A 16,833-nucleotide genomic window follows, 5' to 3' on the forward strand; every position below is an offset into this window, starting at 1 on the left:
AGACCTGGAAAAGTAACGAGGGTCACAACTATCCTGGAGTCCCAGTTGGTGGATGTACTTCAGAGTCAGTGTGAATACTCACAAGGCTAAGAATAAAACTCAGGTCCTGCCAAGGAAGGCACACTCCCAGTGTGCCTTCACTCACACTCCCAGTCTGTACAGTGGGGTCAGGAGGAAGACTGTCGTCATCACCACACGGTGCTAGCCCTTCTGCCCCATTCCCCAGCTGCATGTCCCAGCCTCTGGAGGCTCCATCCCCTAAATTCTAAAGCCCATCTGGTGGTCGCCCACCCCCACCCCTGCATCCTTTGGTTTGACCTCTCCTCAAGGAGAGGGCAACTGCCATGCCCTGAGGGGCTCGGATCAGACTGACTCAGAACCGACCTATCTGGACCAATCCAGACCAATTTAGCCCTAGGATGAACATTGATGGACAGGACTGCAGAGGAGGGAAGGGGACAAGTACTAAGGGTGAAGGGGCTGGAGCTTGGAGGCAGAAAGATTTAAGACAACTGGGGAGTCCCAAAGGGCGGAGCCAACTTCTGACCAGACCCTCCCAGCCCAAACTCAGCTCTCACTGCACTGTTCCTTAGACACCCCGAGAACCTGGAGTGAGGAAGATGAGGACAGGTACCTTGGCTGATACCTTGTGCTCGTCCCTCTCAGCGGTGCCCACGCCGCTCCCTCCTGAGCCAGGAATCCAGATTTCTGACTCTGGGTGCGTGCTACCCTTATCCCCTCTCAGGGCCCCAGGGTCATGCCTCCCTTCCCAGGACCCACGAGACCCCCAAGGCCCGGGTTCGAGGCCAGTCCCTTGGGGGGGGGGCTGGGGCGGCCGCACTGGGGTCTGCAGCCCTCTGAAGCGCCAGGCCCTGCGACCGGGAGGCGTGCTGGGCAATAGGAAACGGACTATTAGGAGGGAGTGGTGGAGTCGGGCCAGGCAGGAAGAAGCTAGAATAAGAAACATTTTTGCTCCAGCCCCTTCCCAGTCCCGGGAGGCCGCCGCGCCAGCCGCGCGGATCGAGCTCTTCCCCGGTCCCAGGCCGGCTCTGAACGCGAGACCCCGGCCGCCTCCGGGGAGGATAGGCGGGGGTCCCGTTGCCCCATCCAAAGGTGAGTGGAGGTCGCGTTGGACCGAGCGGGGCGACCTGTCCCTAGTCTCAGTGGACTTTTCCTTCAGAGATCTCTGAGATCCTTGCGTTGAGGGGTCAGTTTTAGCTGGACAAGAGAGCCAGCAGCCCCCTGGTGTGGACACATACCTGCCTGTTATGCCACCTGAGAATGGAAGGGAGCTGGACGAATCCGGATGTGGAATGGATAACTTTTACTCTTGCTAGGTGTCCTGAGGCCTTTAGCTTCTCTTCTCCAGTCCCTATTCATTCACTTAACTCTCTCTTCTATGCGTATCTGTGAAAATAAAATAGGTCAAAGGATTCTTCCCCACTACGGAGCTCCCACATCCCTCCAGGGTGCTGGGTTAACCTGGGAGTGACTTTCCATGTTGTTAAAACTCCTCATAGAGCCCGAGTTTCCCAGACCAGCTCTTGCTTAAGGAACTTGTCATTACAAGGCCATATCCTAAATCTTACCTCTAGCCCTAGAAGGTCACAGAATTCTCCTGCCGTGAGTGTCCCAGGCTATCAGTCTGTCCTGGAGAAAGAGGACTGCTCAGTCTGTCCTGGAGAAAGAGAACTGCTCAGGCTGGCTGCATTCTTAGGCCTTGCTCAGGGGACACATTCCTCTGTTTATGACTAGCCTCAGAGTTAAGAGTCAGGGCCAGTCCTCCCTGACCCTTTACTACTCCATCTGTCCTCGGGGTCTGTCCTCTCCCACCCCTCACTTCTGTTTGTGCCCCTACCTGTCTTCTCAGTTATCTTCTATGTAGTGTGTGGTTTTTCTCACACAATCTATCAGATGGGAGATCATTGTGCCCTGCTTGTAGGAGAGAGGCCCACTCCAAGCTTTGGTCAATGACGCCGGGAGACATCATGGCTTGGTTATTCTTTTTGAGACAGAACTGGGTTCAGATTCTCGATTCTCCTGCCTCGGGAGGCCTCTGAGTGCTGGTGTGTGCCACCACACCTGGATATAGTTGAGCTTTTAGTAACACTAAGTGCATCTTTTGTGCCACTTAATACACTACCAAGTAACTCTTCTACATTTACCTAGGAAATGTCACCCTTCCTGCCCCAATCCCATAGCTGTTGGTAGTAGAGACGTGACTTGGTTAGAGCTGGTATGTTGACCCCTGTACTCCATAGGAGTCTCCCCTGTCTGCAGTTTCCCTGTGGGGGATTTCAGTCGCTTACAATCAACTGTGGTGTGGAAATAGTTCATGGAATCTTCCAGAAACAAGGGGACTTTAAAGATTTAAATCCATACCGTCTCCAGAGTGCAGTTAAAATCTCCTGTTACCTTGCCCAATCTCATCTTCTTCATCTCTGTATCCATGCTGTATATGTTACCTGCCTATTAGTCACCTAGTAGCTGTCAGGGCTGTCAGGCTGACTGTGTATCTCTGTGCTTATGCTCAAGTAACCTTTATTTCACTTAACAGTGGCCCAAAGTGCAAGTGCAGTGGTGCTGGCGGTCCAGATACACCAAGGAGAAGAAGGTAAAGGTGCTTCCTTTAAGTAGAGAGACAAAGTTCCTTGCTAAAACATACTGTTGTGGTTGTTGTATTTTCTTATTAATGTTAATGTCTTCTGTGCCTACTATGCAAGTTAAACTTTAGTATAGGTATGTTATAAGTAGAGAGGAACAGGACATGCAGTTTGGCTCTGTCGGTAGCTTCATATACTCAGTGTGCTTTGGGGATGCATTACCTCAGATGAGGGGACCATTGCACTGTGCCACTTTGCAGATGCCTAAGACCCTCAAACCTAAGCTTGTTCTGTGATATCCCACCACTACAGAGTTAATAGGAAATGCAGGTGAATGGCTGCATCTGTAAGGCCCAGTGAGTGTTGAGTGTGGAAGATAGTTCAGTTTATCACAGCACTGTTCTACCTTGGACAGTCAGTATGAAAAGCCCTGATGCTGTGGAAGCAGGAAAAAGATTGACAGCCACCATCCAGGCACACTCTTCTTGGGTCTCACCTGAGCCTCAAACACTGGTAATGGACAGATAGTTTCTGGGCAACTACAACACTGTGCAATGAGACCTGAGGAGGGCATCAGTCAATGACACCAGGGGGACATATTGCTAATGTCTGCTGAGACCTAGGATACCTTTGTCCTGGGGCTCACCTAAGTCCAGACAAATAGAGGAATAGCAATGGATGAGGAAGGATTTGCTGTTGACAACTTACATTTACCCAGTCATATTCAGCACTCCTGTAGGAGTGTTGTGAGTATCCGAAGAGACAAACCACTAAAGCTCAGTGCCTGGCACAGAGTGAGAACTCAGAACAGTTTGCCTGCTGTTGTTTCCCGGTGTTAAGTTAATGTTTAAAAGTCATCTAACATTTGTGATTTCTGGCCAACAGCAGCAATGCTTGTGTCCGCAGGAGAGCTTTCGTGCAATTTTGCTAAGAAGTAAAAGAGAACAATAAGACACAGATTACCGCCCCACCCCATGCTTAACCTGAGATGGGACTTGGTTAGTGCCATCACATTCCCAGGGCTGGACCAGGAGTGACTTCTACATTACTGCCATCCTTCACCTATGCTGCTGTTTAGAACTGAACATTTTCTCTCACACCCATGTTTACCCTCATGCCGCAGAGTCACCAAGTCCCTGGTCTTGTGTTACTCTTTCTTCCCACAGAGATGGGGAGGCACCTAAAGGAAGTAAGAATCCCTTCCCTCTGTGACCCATGTCCATCCACACAGCAATGCTCTGTGAAGTGAATGAAAGCACAGGAGACAGGTTTGGCTCTGTGCCAGACACCTTTCTCAAAGCCTGGAGCACACCCAGAAGGATGAGAACTCCCTGGGGAACTGTTTACAAATACATGCTTTTCTTTCTTTCTTTCTTTCTTTTCTTTCTTTCTTTCCTTATTTGTTTGTTTATTTATTTATTTATTGGTTTTTCGAGACAGGGTTTCTCTGTGTAGCTTTGGAGCCTATCCTGGCACTCGCTCTGGAGACCAGGCAGGCCTCAAACTCACAGAGATCCGCCTGCCTCTGCCTCCTGAGTGCTGGGATTAAAGGCGTGTGCCACCAACGCCCAGCGTTTCTTTCTTTTTTTTTTTAAATCCCCTTCTTTCTTGATTTTTGGAGTCATGGTCTTATTATGTAACTGAGGCTGGTATTCCCCATCCTCTAATCTCAGCCTTTGAAGTGTGCTAGATCATAGGTACATTACCACTGTACCCTGCCCAAAGCATGTTTCTTGCTGGCCTCAGACAGACTGCATAGGAGCCTGAAACTGGTGATAGACCAAATGATCTACATAGCTAACCCACTGCATAAGGTTCTGATATGCTGTAGAGAGGCAAGGGGAACACACAGGCAGTTAGGGAGGTGGGCATTTGGTAGCCTCTCCTTAGCTACTTTCTGAGCAAGTGAAGTCCTGCCCATGGCCTTGGGACATGCCCTCTGCATTCATCTCCAGGACCCCTGTAGAGTACTTACCAGAGTCCTAACTGGCTTCTAGCAGGGGCAAGAGGCGGGTCAGCCAAAGGCTGGGACACAGCTGCAGCAGCCCAGGTCTCTATTTCCTCCCCCAGGCCGGGCCTCTGGGGCAGAGGAAACCCAGGCAGGAAGGCCAGGGCTGTCACTGGCCAGAAAGGCCCACCAAGCCCCCCAGCCTGACCCTAGACATCCTGCTCCCAAAGCCTCAGCATCTTGGGTCTACGTTTGGTATCAAGATTAGAACATGGACCTCTGTAGTCTATATGTGACTGTATGTCCAGCCCTTCTCCTGTCATATCACAGGACATGTATGTCCAGCACTTCTCATGACACATAACAGGACACGTATGTCCAGAGCTTCTCATGACACATTACAGGACATGTATGTCCAGAGCTTCTCATGACACATTACAGGACATGTATGTCCAGAACTTCTCATGACACATTACAGGACATGTATGTATGTCCAGCCCTTCTCATGTCTTATCATCACAGGATGCTCCTTGTATTAGCTCCCCTAGCTGGGGATCCAGCCTGTACACTCCACCGTTTAGACAGTCTGTGTTTCTGTCTGACACCTGCCCCTCTACCCTTTGGTCCTGAGGCTTTGAGAAGTGAAGACTACTGCAGCTCCTAAAGCCCTAGTTGATTTGGGTCCTGAGTTCCTGACTGTCATATACCATAATCACTCCTCTTACCAGTGTTCACTAAACTTCTGAGGCAACTCTGCAAAGTCAAACATTCAGGGCCCAAGTGTGTTTCACTTCCTATGCCACTGGCCCTCCCCCCACCCTTTCCCAGGACAAGAAGAGAGAAGGGGGCCCAGATGGCTCTAAGCCAGAGAGACATCTCAGCACTCTCAGGCTGTGCCTGGCTGCTACAAGCCTGAGGATGCAAACAGGGGCTGACCCACTAGCTTAGGACACAGAGAAGAAGGAACAGTGTGGGAGGGAGTTCTAGACTCCTGTGTTAACTCCTGTTACTGTTAGATGATTCTTAGGGAGCCTGGACAGTCTTTCCCCTGGATAAGCCTTACTTCCTCCTCTAAAACCAGAGCTGGGACAAAGAGATGGCTAAACAGCTAATGATGCTTGCCACATGAGCTTGGTGACCTAAGTTTGATTCCCAAAACCCATGTTAAGGTAGAAGAAGGGAACCAACTCCACAGACTTGGCTTCTGACCTACACACTTGTACCTTGGCACTCGGGCCCTTAAATACAGACACAATAATAACTAATGAAATTTAAAAAAAAAATAAAAACATAAAACTGGAGATGGGGTTGATAGTTTTTAAGGTCCCCTCTTCAGGCAGGCCCTTTAGACCCTGTCCTTTTTCCAGCCTGCCCTCAGCTCCCTGCTGCTGTGCGTGACTCCAGACTGTCCTATCCAGACCTCAATCTAAACAATCTTGATTCCTGTTGCCGGCCTGGCGGGACCCTGAATGGCAGGAAGTGAAGACAGGAGCCTGTTTATGTTTGAAGCAGCCAGGCATGGGAGGTGGAGGGGCACTGGGAAAGGGTGGGCAGGGGTGGAGGCCGGAGGGATTGGCAAATGGCAGAGGACAGAGAACAGAGGGGAGCTAGGAAAGACAAGTTCTTTCCACTGTAGCTGTGCCTTCTGCAGCCCCCGCCCCAGCCTGCTTCTGTCTGAACCCAGCAGTGGGGCACAGAGCTGGGGTCCCCTTTGGCTCTCATCATTTAAACACAGCTCTTCACCCTTCACCCCCAACAGATGGTTTCCATGGGGAAGTGAAGCAGGACTTCCCTTGCAGGCCCCACCCTAAATCCTGACGTAGGAGTGGGGAGGTGGCTTCTCTGCCTCCCCCAAAAGAACTCCCAGTGATTTCCTCCTGGTAGGAGGGGACCTTGGTCACCACAGCTGTCACATTTTGCAAACCTCACCGCATCTCTTCTCCTATCTCCAAGGACCATGACCTCAGAGATCCCCAGAAAGGGCCTTCTGATGCTGCTGGTGGCCTTGGGCCTAACCAAGGGTGAGTACAGGAGGAGCAGTGTGGAAACAGGGACCTGAATGGAGGAAGGCTATCTAGGCTCAGCTCAGCTTCTGCTGGGGCTGGATCCGAGGAAGTGAGAACATGAGCCTGGCTGGATGGTAGACATAGGCTCCTATAGACTAGTTCCCTAGCTGATCCAACCTTTTATCTCCTTGATACTGACTTGCAGGCTGAGATTCCTTGCAGGATAGCGCCTACATCTTGGGTGGAGGAAGTAGGTGTGTGAACACATAGAGCCCTGGACCTGGGAAGGACCTGTAGCAGGGAGAGAAGGTCCCAGCACAGGCAGTAGACCAAAGCTGGCTTCTCCCAGTCTCTACTGCCTGCGTGTTAGGGATAAGGATCTGAGGGAAGGACAGTAAGGGCATGGAATTAAAGGACGGAGGCTTGAGAGCTTTGTCTGTGAGATCAGAAGGGATGGGACAGTAGGAGGAAGTGGATAGCCTCCTCAGAGTGCCTGAATTTCTCATATATCTCCCAGGAGGCGGGGTGAAGGCCTCCAGGGATCAGCTGGTGAACTGCACTTGTGAGAATCCACACTGCAAGAAGTCAACCTGCCAGGGGGCATGGTGCACAGTGGTGCTGGTTCGTGAGCAGGGTGGGCACCCCAAGGTCTATCGGGGCTGCGGGAACATGAACCAGGAACTCTGCTTGGGACGTCCCACAGAGGTTTATAACCATCACTGCTGCTATCGATCCTTCTGCAACCACAATGTGTCCCTGGTGCTGGAGGGTAGGTCCAGTGGCTCTTCTAATTTTCCCCATCTTTGCAGACCCTGTCTTCTCTGCCCCACGTTCTCTTCACCCCCTGGCCCATACAGAGAGGGTGTGGGGAGGCGGGATGCTGGGATCTAACTGTCAGAGTGGTCTGGCTCGGGGTCAGGAGAGCTGGCCTGGTGGAGTTGGGACTCAATGTCCCCCTCCCTGCAGCCACCCAGACTCCTACGGAGAAGCCACCTACGATTTCCCCGCTGTTTCTGATCTTGGGTATCGTGCTGGCTTTGCTGGTCCTGTTGGCTTTGGCTGCTCTGGGCTTGTGGCGTGTCCGGCGAAGGCAGGAGAAGCAGCGGGGTCTGCACAGTGACCTGGGCGAGTCCAGCCTCATCCTGAAGGCATCGGAACAGGGAGACAGCATGTTGGGGGTATGGGCCTGGAAACAACCTGGGACCCAGGGTGGAGGGTGAAGCAACAGTATAGGGGTTACCCAAAAATGACAGTGAGAACCAAGCAGTGGGACAACAGTGGGATGGTGGTAGAGAAAGGAAAAGGGGGCTGTGGCTGATAGGGCCAGCCACTCAGTGCCTACTTGGTATCTCTAGGACTTCCTGGACAGCGACTGTACCACAGGCAGTGGCTCGGGACTCCCCTTCCTGGTGCAGAGGACAGTAGCCCGACAGGTTGCACTGGTGGAGTGTGTAGGTAAGCAGTGAGTGAGACAGGGATGGGGACCAAAAGTCCAGCCTGGGCCAGAATAAGAAATTCCACTGGGCAGAGAGTGGGTTGGTTATGGGCCAAGGATAGGTCCTTCTGCAAGCAAAGTTATGAGATGATAAGCTAAGAGTAGCCCAAAGCTTGGGCAAGGTATGCATTAAGTTATGTATAAATTCAGGTTTTGGGAGAGCAAGATGGCTCAGAAGGTGAAGACATGTGCTATCAAGCCCAATGGCCTAAATCCAATCCCTGGTGGGTACTTGGTGAAAAGAGAGAACTGTCTCCCACAGTCGTCCTTTGACACATACACACACAAAAATAAATAAATGTAATTTTTAAAAATTAAAAGCTGGGCGTGGTGGCTTGTGCCTTTAATCCTAGCACCCAGGAGGCAAAGGCAGATAGATTCCTGTGAGTTCAAGGCCAGCCTGGTCTATATGGCAAGTTCCAAGTTGGCCAGTGACACACTGTGAGACCTTGTCTTAAACAAAAAAAGGAAATAAAATAAATTTAGGTTTGCAGAAGGGGTCTTCGTAGCATCCAGAGTTGAGGGTGGGATTTCTAGGACTGTGTGTGTATCTAGTGTGTGACCCTTGATCTTCCCTTGGTCTTTGTATTAGGAAAGGGCCGATATGGCGAGGTGTGGCGTGGTTCATGGCACGGCGAGAGTGTGGCCGTCAAGATTTTCTCCTCACGAGATGAACAGTCCTGGTTCCGGGAGACGGAGATCTACAACACAGTTTTGCTTAGGCACGACAACATCCTAGGCAAGGAGGGGACGTGTCTGCTATTCCAGGCCTATGTGTCCCAAGCCCCTTAGCTCATGGCTGGAATACACAGAACTCTAGGCATTGGTCTAACCCTGAGTGACTTCCAGATCCTCTTTAGCCTTAACCTCTGATTCCAGCCACGTCATCAGTCTCTGCCCCACCCCCTCTGATCCCCTCAGCCCTAGGTTTCCCTCAGCCACTCCTTCCTCCTTGGTGCTTTGACTGAGTCACACCCTTTTACCTACAGGCTTCATCGCCTCCGACATGACCTCGCGCAACTCAAGCACGCAGCTGTGGCTCATCACCCACTACCATGAACATGGCTCCCTGTACGACTTCCTGCAGAGGCAGACGCTGGAGCCACAGTTGGCCCTGAGGCTAGCCGTGTCCGCGGCCTGCGGCCTGGCACACCTGCATGTAGAGATCTTTGGCACTCAGGGCAAACCAGCCATCGCCCATCGTGACCTCAAGAGCCGCAATGTGCTGGTTAAGAGCAACTTGCAATGTTGCATTGCAGACCTGGGTGAGCAGGAGGGGAGGGGTGGAGAGCCACAGGTGGGCGGGGCTTGTATGCTCAGCTCTACCTGTTTCTGTTGTGGAGAGAATTAGAGCTTTAAACCCTATTTCCAAGCTGGGAGAGGCAGGTGAATCTCTGTGTTAGAGGCCAGCCTGGTCTACAGAGTGAGTTCCAGGACAGCCAGGGCTACATAGAAAGACCCTGCCTGTCTCATAACAAATAAATTGTTTCCAGTCTAGACTCCTCCACCATTTACTCTACTTCCAGTAAAGGGATAGGGAGGTAGGAACCTGTTTCTCACCCTGACTATCTGAGATCACAGCTCCTTCTAACCCACCTCCAAGTTCTACTATGTGAAATGGGTATCATAATGCCTACTTTGCCTGTTGGGTTCTTGGGAACCCTGAGAATGCTATAAAGGGGACAGATGCTCTCCCTCTGGCCTCTGTCTGTAATCCAACCCATCTCAGGGCAGGTCCCGGCTGCCCTGCTCTTCTGTGTCTATCTGTTTCTATCCTAACTGCATCTGTCTCTAGCCTGGGCTTCCCAGTATGGGAGTGGCTGCCCTCTGTGGGAGTCCTAGAGGTCTAACCAGTCAAATACCCGCAGGACTGGCTGTGATGCACTCCCAGAGTACTGATTACCTGGACATTGGCAACAATCCCCGAGTGGGTACCAAGAGGTACATGGCACCTGAGGTGCTGGATGAACATATCCGAACAGACTGCTTTGAGTCGTACAAGTGGACGGACGTGTGGGCCTTTGGCCTAGTGCTGTGGGAGATTGCCCGGAGGACCATCATCAATGGTGAGGGCCCACCATGTGCAGGGTGTCCCCAGGGTTTGAGACTAGGTCTCCCAGCACTCCTTAACTGCTATGTATCAACTACTTCAACACAGATGGACTTTTAAAGTTCACCTGGGCCTGTGAAGATGTAGATCTGGCCTTGAAGTCTTCAGTTAGAAACAAACAAAATCCCATAAATATCAGAGCTGGGCTATGGCTCAGTGGTAGGATTCTTGCCTAGCATGTTCACGGCCATGGGTTTTGATACTGAGCATGGGGTTGGGGTGGGACAAGGAAGCAGCTAAGCTAGCATTTATTGCTCTTAACTATGTGCCACAACACGTACTCTGAAGGTGTTGTCTTATTGAAGTCTCCTGTTTGGTAGGAGGTGGCATTGGTCAGTCGGATTGCCTGGATTCCATTTCAGGTTTTGTTATGGCAGTGAGCGCTGTAGCCTCTCTGTATCTACTTCCTCATTTGTGGAATTAGAATTTTTTTTTTGAAAAAAAAGCTGTAATTACAGACATGAACATATTCTAGAACAATATCTAGAAGCTGGGCTTAGTGACCCACACTTGTAATCTCAGTACTTAGGAGGCAGAAGAATTGATCCAAGTTCAAGGTAAGCTGGGTCCATATAAATAGTGAATTTTAGATTAGCCAGGCCTACACAGAGACCCTGCCCCCACTCCCCAAAAAAAGAATGAAAGATTCAAAAAAGCAAACAGTGCCTAGAGCTAAATATTAGTGGTCATCATGGTGCCTATATAATATTCCATTTTATAAAAGAAGAGTTAGAAGGCAGGCTTATAGCTCTCTAGAGGCAGCATCAGGTCTTAAGCCATGCCACCGGATTCTGGGCCAGTTCCCTCTGTCACTGTGGCAATTACATGTTGACCCTTGATTCCTTGATTTCTTTGCTCCCATGTAAGCTGTTTGGTATCTGGGCTGCCTTCCTATTGCAGCCTCATTATTCCAGTTGATTGCCATGGGAGACCCTAACTTGGAAAGGCATCTGCCTGCCCTGTGCTGCCCTGTACAGCTCTGGGGTTGATGGCTTCTCAGAACGGGGGTAGATGGAAGACCACAGATTGACTAGACAGCTAACTGCTGCAATGTTAGCCTTTGTGGAGGCTGTCTATGATCAGGGTTGTCAGGAGTCCTGAAAGTTCAGGACGAGCCCCAGGCCAGACTTGAACCCTGCTCCTTGGGAGCAGAGATTCCCTAGTTTCCTGAACATATACTAGGAGCCAGCCTTTTGCAACTTCATTGTTCCTCAGTGGTCATCTGTTGACAGCAGAGACCCAGGTGTCACCAGTCTCTCCTAGGGTTCTGATCCCTGGGTATGAACCTCCAGAGTTAGCTCTGTGAGGCTGGAGCTGGGGAAAGGCACCTAGATAAAATCAAAGAACTCTTGGGCCTGGCTGCAGGCAGGGAAGGAAGGGTTGATGGATTGGCCTTGAGCTCCTGGGGCGGAGGGGAAGCGCTGTCAGCCCCACGCAGACTCCAAGCCCATTATAAACACTGTAATCTGGTGTCAGCCCCGGCACTGATTAAAGGCTCATTAGACACGCTCAGGCCTCTGCAAATCGCTGATTAGGGCGCCAGCGGCACAGGGGCGGCCTGGAAGCCTGCCATGGGGAGAACAGCTGGTGAAGGCTTCATTGAAGTTGTGGCCTACATGGTCACAAAAGCAGCCTGGGGTTGGGAAGCAGGAAGAGGCACGGGACTGCCTCTGATGCCCCAGGCACACCTTTCAGCAAGGCTCCTATTTAGGTGCCCACGGGGTGGGGACACTGCTTGCTGTGGCTTCTGCAGAGTCATGAACCTTCCCTGATGGTTAGTAGATATTATATAGACAAGGGGATAGATTGTTTCCTCTTAGGAGAGGCCGTTTTTCTGTTCTTGTTCCAGTCCTACCTTAGATGCAGCTAAGAGGTCAGAAGCAAGGGATCTGGTGTTGGATTTCGGCCTTATGTCCCACCTCTGCCACTCACTACCTGTCGATCCTTAGAAACACGTCACTGTCTTTAGAACTACTGTCCTGATTAACAAAGTGGAGTTACAGTGTTACAGTCCCCATAGCCTGATGTGAGGATCCTATGCAGAGCGCCAAAGACCCTGCCTCTGGATGTGCTCTGGAACACCAGCTCTTTTGTGTAGTCAAGGAGTGGTACCCAGGCCCGGGATGGAGGACAGCTGAGGAAGATGGAAATGAAATCCAGCCTAGGAAGCTAACAAGATGGTTTTAAGTCCTGAGTCTGCTGTGACTGACCAGCTAAGCAATCTGAGTCGGTGCTTTTTAGCCTAAGCCTCCTCTGTGACATGCTTGGTATGCTACACACAGTATGGTGCTGCCATGAGGACTAATGGGAACACATGTAATGTGCTTATTAAGGCAAACACCACCTGGAAAGTACAAAATACATAGTAGTAATTCTGTGGCGTGCACACAGTTGTTATGTTGTAGGATAGGATCCCTCTAGAGAACAATATGGTCAGGCAACTAGCTCCAGGTCCCTTGGGATGTAGGCCAAGCAAAGTTGTCCTCTGGGTGCTCTTTGGTTTCCTTAAGTTTCAAGTAATTGCCCTATCCCCCTTAAATCCCCAGGCATTGTGGAGGATTACAGGCCACCCTTCTATGATATGGTACCTAATGACCCCAGCTTTGAAGATATGAAAAAGGTGGTGTGCATTGATCAGCAGACCCCCACCATTCCTAACCGGCTGGCTGCAGATCCGGTAAGGCCTCTGCTCGGGCTGGGCTGAGGATGGACTGGGCTGGCATGGGTGGGGGTTGATTCTCAGCTGGGATTTCTGGGTTCAAGATCTTGACTCTGTAGCCTGTGCTTCTTGGATAGATCTTGGGTGTCCTGGGTGTTCCCCCTCATATACCCAGCTTGTGGATACCTTGCCCTTCTTGGACCTTCTGACCAATCTAAGATTTTTTTAGAACCTCTTATCTACCTGTGGGAATCAGAGGGCCTCTGATTTCTCCTATCAGGTTTTTGTTGTTGATTTTGATTTTATTTTTCAAGACAGTCCACCCTTCCACAAAGCAATACATGTATACATAAAAAACACCATATATATATATATATATATATATATATATATATATATATATATATATTCTAAACACTCACTCTCAGACATGTACACACATGTAGGCAGACTCTTGGCACCATGAGGGCAAAAATTCTGCTTTTTAGCTTATTTTGTTTTTGAGACAGTAGTCTTACTATGTAGCTCTTTAAAAATCACTTTAAGAGCTGGGTGTAGGGCTGGAGAGATGACTCAGAGGTTAAGAGCATTGGCTGATCTTCCAGAGGTCAATTCCCAGCAGCCACATGGTAGCTCTCAACCATCTGTGATGAGATCTGGTGCCCTCTTCTGGCCTGCAGGGATACTTGCAGGCAGAACACTTAATACATAATAAATACATCTTAAAATAAAAATAGCTAGGTGTGGCAGCACAGGCCTTAATTCCAGTACTCAGGAGACAGAGACAGGCAGATATGCAGAGTTCAAGGCCAGTCTGGTCTACAGAGCAAGTTCCAGGACACCCAGGATGACATAGAGAAACCCTGTCTCAAAAAACCAAAACAAAACAAATAAAAAAACAAAAAACCCCAAAATAAATTTCTTCTTTCAATTCCATACAAACATAATGTATTCTGACCATATCCACCTCATTACCCTCTCTTACTGTCCCCCACTGAAACCTTCCTTCTTTCCAAGAAGTTCCCCTCTCACTTCTCCCTTTAATATTCCCACCAGCTATTTTAGTACATGGAATACACTAAAACTCAATGAATTTTTACTGAAAGATAATAAATATGTGTGTGTGTGTGCACATAAGAGGCCACATAGAATGCATTCCTGAATACACATATACTCACTCTTAGGAACCAGAGGAGTCAGGTTGCCATATCGATGGCCTCTGAGCTTCTTGGGATAGGCTACTTTCTAAACACAGGCACTTTTGAGGCAATGCCCAACATTGCCACACTCTCGGTCACAGTACCCTGTGCACCAGGTCTCAGGCTGCAAAAAGCAACACAGGCTTTCAGAAATACCCTTCACAGTGGATCCTGCAAGAGGTGGGGGTGGAGCCAGGGGCTGCTCGGAGGTTGTTCATGGGGTGGGCTCTGGAACCTCCACACCCTGCAAGCTCTCTCCTGCTGGCTTTCTGCCACCATCTTTCTCACTCTATCCTTTCCCCTTCCGTTTATCCTCCTCAGCCTTACCTTCCCCCTCTATTCTCTCTCTTGCCTTGCCTTCCTCCCTCCTCTCCAACACTTCCCTGGCCTATTTTCTCCTTCTATGTCTCCCGTCCTGAGCCCTGTGCCTCCCTTCCATCCTCCTGACCAATGTACCTCTTCCTCTGCCTGTCTCTCAACACTCTAGGTCCTCTCCGGGCTAGCCCAGATGATGAGGGAGTGCTGGTACCCCAACCCCTCTGCTCGCCTCACCGCACTGCGCATCAAGAAGACACTGCAGAAGCTCAGCCACAGCCCAGAGAAACCCAAAGTGATTCACTAGCCTAAGTCACTGGACTTCCTCTTCCTGAAGTGTGTGGTGGGGCAGAAGACATACCCTGTCTGGGTAGAGATAGTATGAGTGTGCACACTGCCCAGTGTGTGCCTGCCCAGCTTGGCCCACAGCCCATCCAGCCAAAAATACAGCTGGGCTGAAATTCAATCTGCCTCAGTCTAGCCTACTCAAAGTGGCCGGCTCTCTGACGCCTGGCTGGGCTCCCATCCCCAAGGCCAGCAGGGTACACCCCTACCACTCCCAGGGCAGGGTAGCCAAGCCAGGGAATCCCGGGCCTGGATCCTGGGCTTGCACTCTCCCCTACCCTTGGTCAACCTTACCACCCCACTAGAGCTGCCAGGATGGCACGGGGCCCTGTCCAGCTTCAGCAGACACTCCATCCTGCCAGGGCTCACTGGAATATACACAGCAGCCTCAGTTTCTCACTGTGGGTTTTATCACTTCAATGATACCTTTCAGTCTTCCGAACTAGACCCCTGGCTAGTGAATGCCAGTCTCTCTGGATAAGTGGTGTCTAATCCTGCCACCTTCGGTCCCCTTACCATCCCAGCTGACTTGTGAGGGTATCAAAACCCAAGGACCCTCTAAGGAGAAGGAAGGTGGAGCATGGTAGAGGAGACCCAGCACTGGGACTATCTCAGGATCTTAGATTTGTCCCTGGTATTCTTTGAGGCTTCACTGACCCTCAGACCATGTGAAAGCTCAGGTCATCACTCTCCCATCAACTGCTCCCATCCTCCTCCCTGGTTGTTTGCCTCAAACTGGGGTTTGTTATAACTCTGAGTCCAGGACAGCCTAAAAAGTGCCTCCTGGTCCACTCTCCAAATCCCTGTTCTTGCCTGAAACTGTTCTACTGGCCACCCTAGGACTCAGGCAGCACTGAACCCTCCATCTCCCCTTGTGGCTTGTCCTTCTCTGTCCCAGGGCTCAGGGGTGGCTTCCTCTGGACTCTTCAAGACTGAAATGAAATTTGGATCCTGTCAAGAAGCCTCCAGCTACCAGGGTTCTGCTCCCTCATGGCCTTGATTCTGGCCAAAGCCCACACCCTAGGCCAAGCTCCAGAATGTGTACCTCAGGAGAACTTGGCCAAGAACAATACTCAAAAGTCTGGCATTTAGAAATGTGAAGAGTATATACCCATGTGCTGAACAAGTGAAACTGAAGCCTGGGGAATAGACTGAAGAGAAGTGGGTTGTAGGCAAGGCTTAAGGAGGGCAGGGTGGGGCTCAGACAAGAAACAAGCTCATCCTCAATCTTGGGAAGACCTGGCCTAGAAATCCTTGGCCATTGCAGGGAGAAAAGACAGCTCGTCCTGCTACACACACACACACACACACACACACACACACACACACACACACACACACACACACACGTGAGCCCATTGCGTGCCTCTGTTGTGTGTCCTCCGGTCACTGCTCTTTCTCAAGCCTCTCTCTCAGCATTGTACAAGGACCAAGGAGAACCAGGAAGTGAAACTAGATTAAAACAGAAAGTAGACCGGTGTTTCCCAGACCAGTGGGGCAGAGTCAGATGATCTGGTCATTCAGGGAATCGCCTTCCCGCCTGAACTGAACTTGGGAACAAATTACTCCTTGGATTTCACAGCCAGAAACTGAAGACAGCAGCTCCACCATGGCTAGGAAATCTCCAAGTGGAGAGCATCTAAGGGATGGGGATGAGTGACCCGGGAATGTCAAGGAAAGGGGCTCTCTAGAGACAACTAACTCCAAATTCTTCTAAGTGCAGGTGTGCGAATGGAACCTACTTTTCCGTACTTGGAGATATCGTTTATGGGAGCACTTAGCCAATGGCATGCATCTAATAGGTCCTCAATAAACCGTAGTTGCCCCCTGAGTTTCTTCTCCGTCTTCTAAGGTTAGTACCTCCGCAGTGGTCCAGTTGCAGAGGTCCCGAGAGAACCCGAGAGGACGGGAAGCAGAGGATCCCAAAGCATAAAATCACCAAATTGCCCTTGGACATGACTGCTCTGGACCGCTCCCTTGCTTAGAACCGTGCTGAGGTTCAAACTTGAGATCCCACCCCTGGTAAGGAGCAGCCTGATCCACACTAGCCACGTCGCCCTCTGCTGGCCAACGCGCTGCCCAAGGCCGCCAGGCTCCCCTCTCAGAGCCAGCTGGCTCCTCCCAGCAGGTCCAGGACCTCCTCCCTCCCTGTC

General features: G+C 50.7%; 1 protein-coding gene across 1 annotated transcript; it reads left to right on the plus strand.

The window, feature by feature from the left end:
- The first annotated feature begins 997 nt into the window (after nucleotides 1–997).
- On the plus strand, nucleotides 998–16,504 carry Acvrl1 (activin A receptor like type 1). The gene is made up of 11 exons (XM_027396620.2): nucleotides 998–1,113; nucleotides 2,558–2,614; nucleotides 6,505–6,572; nucleotides 7,075–7,326; nucleotides 7,524–7,735; nucleotides 7,913–8,012; nucleotides 8,645–8,791; nucleotides 9,042–9,317; nucleotides 9,921–10,118; nucleotides 12,709–12,839; nucleotides 14,508–16,504. Exons 3-11 carry the CDS (start codon nucleotides 6,509–6,511, stop codon nucleotides 14,640–14,642), a joined length of 1,515 nt encoding a protein of 504 aa, XP_027252421.1. The 5' UTR covers nucleotides 998–1,113; nucleotides 2,558–2,614; nucleotides 6,505–6,508; the 3' UTR covers nucleotides 14,643–16,504.
- The last annotated feature ends 329 nt before the right edge of the window (nucleotides 16,505–16,833 follow it).

This window comes from Cricetulus griseus, chromosome 2, assembly GCF_003668045.3.
Source record: "Cricetulus griseus strain 17A/GY chromosome 2, alternate assembly CriGri-PICRH-1.0, whole genome shotgun sequence".
Taxonomy (NCBI): domain Eukaryota; kingdom Metazoa; phylum Chordata; class Mammalia; order Rodentia; family Cricetidae; genus Cricetulus; species Cricetulus griseus.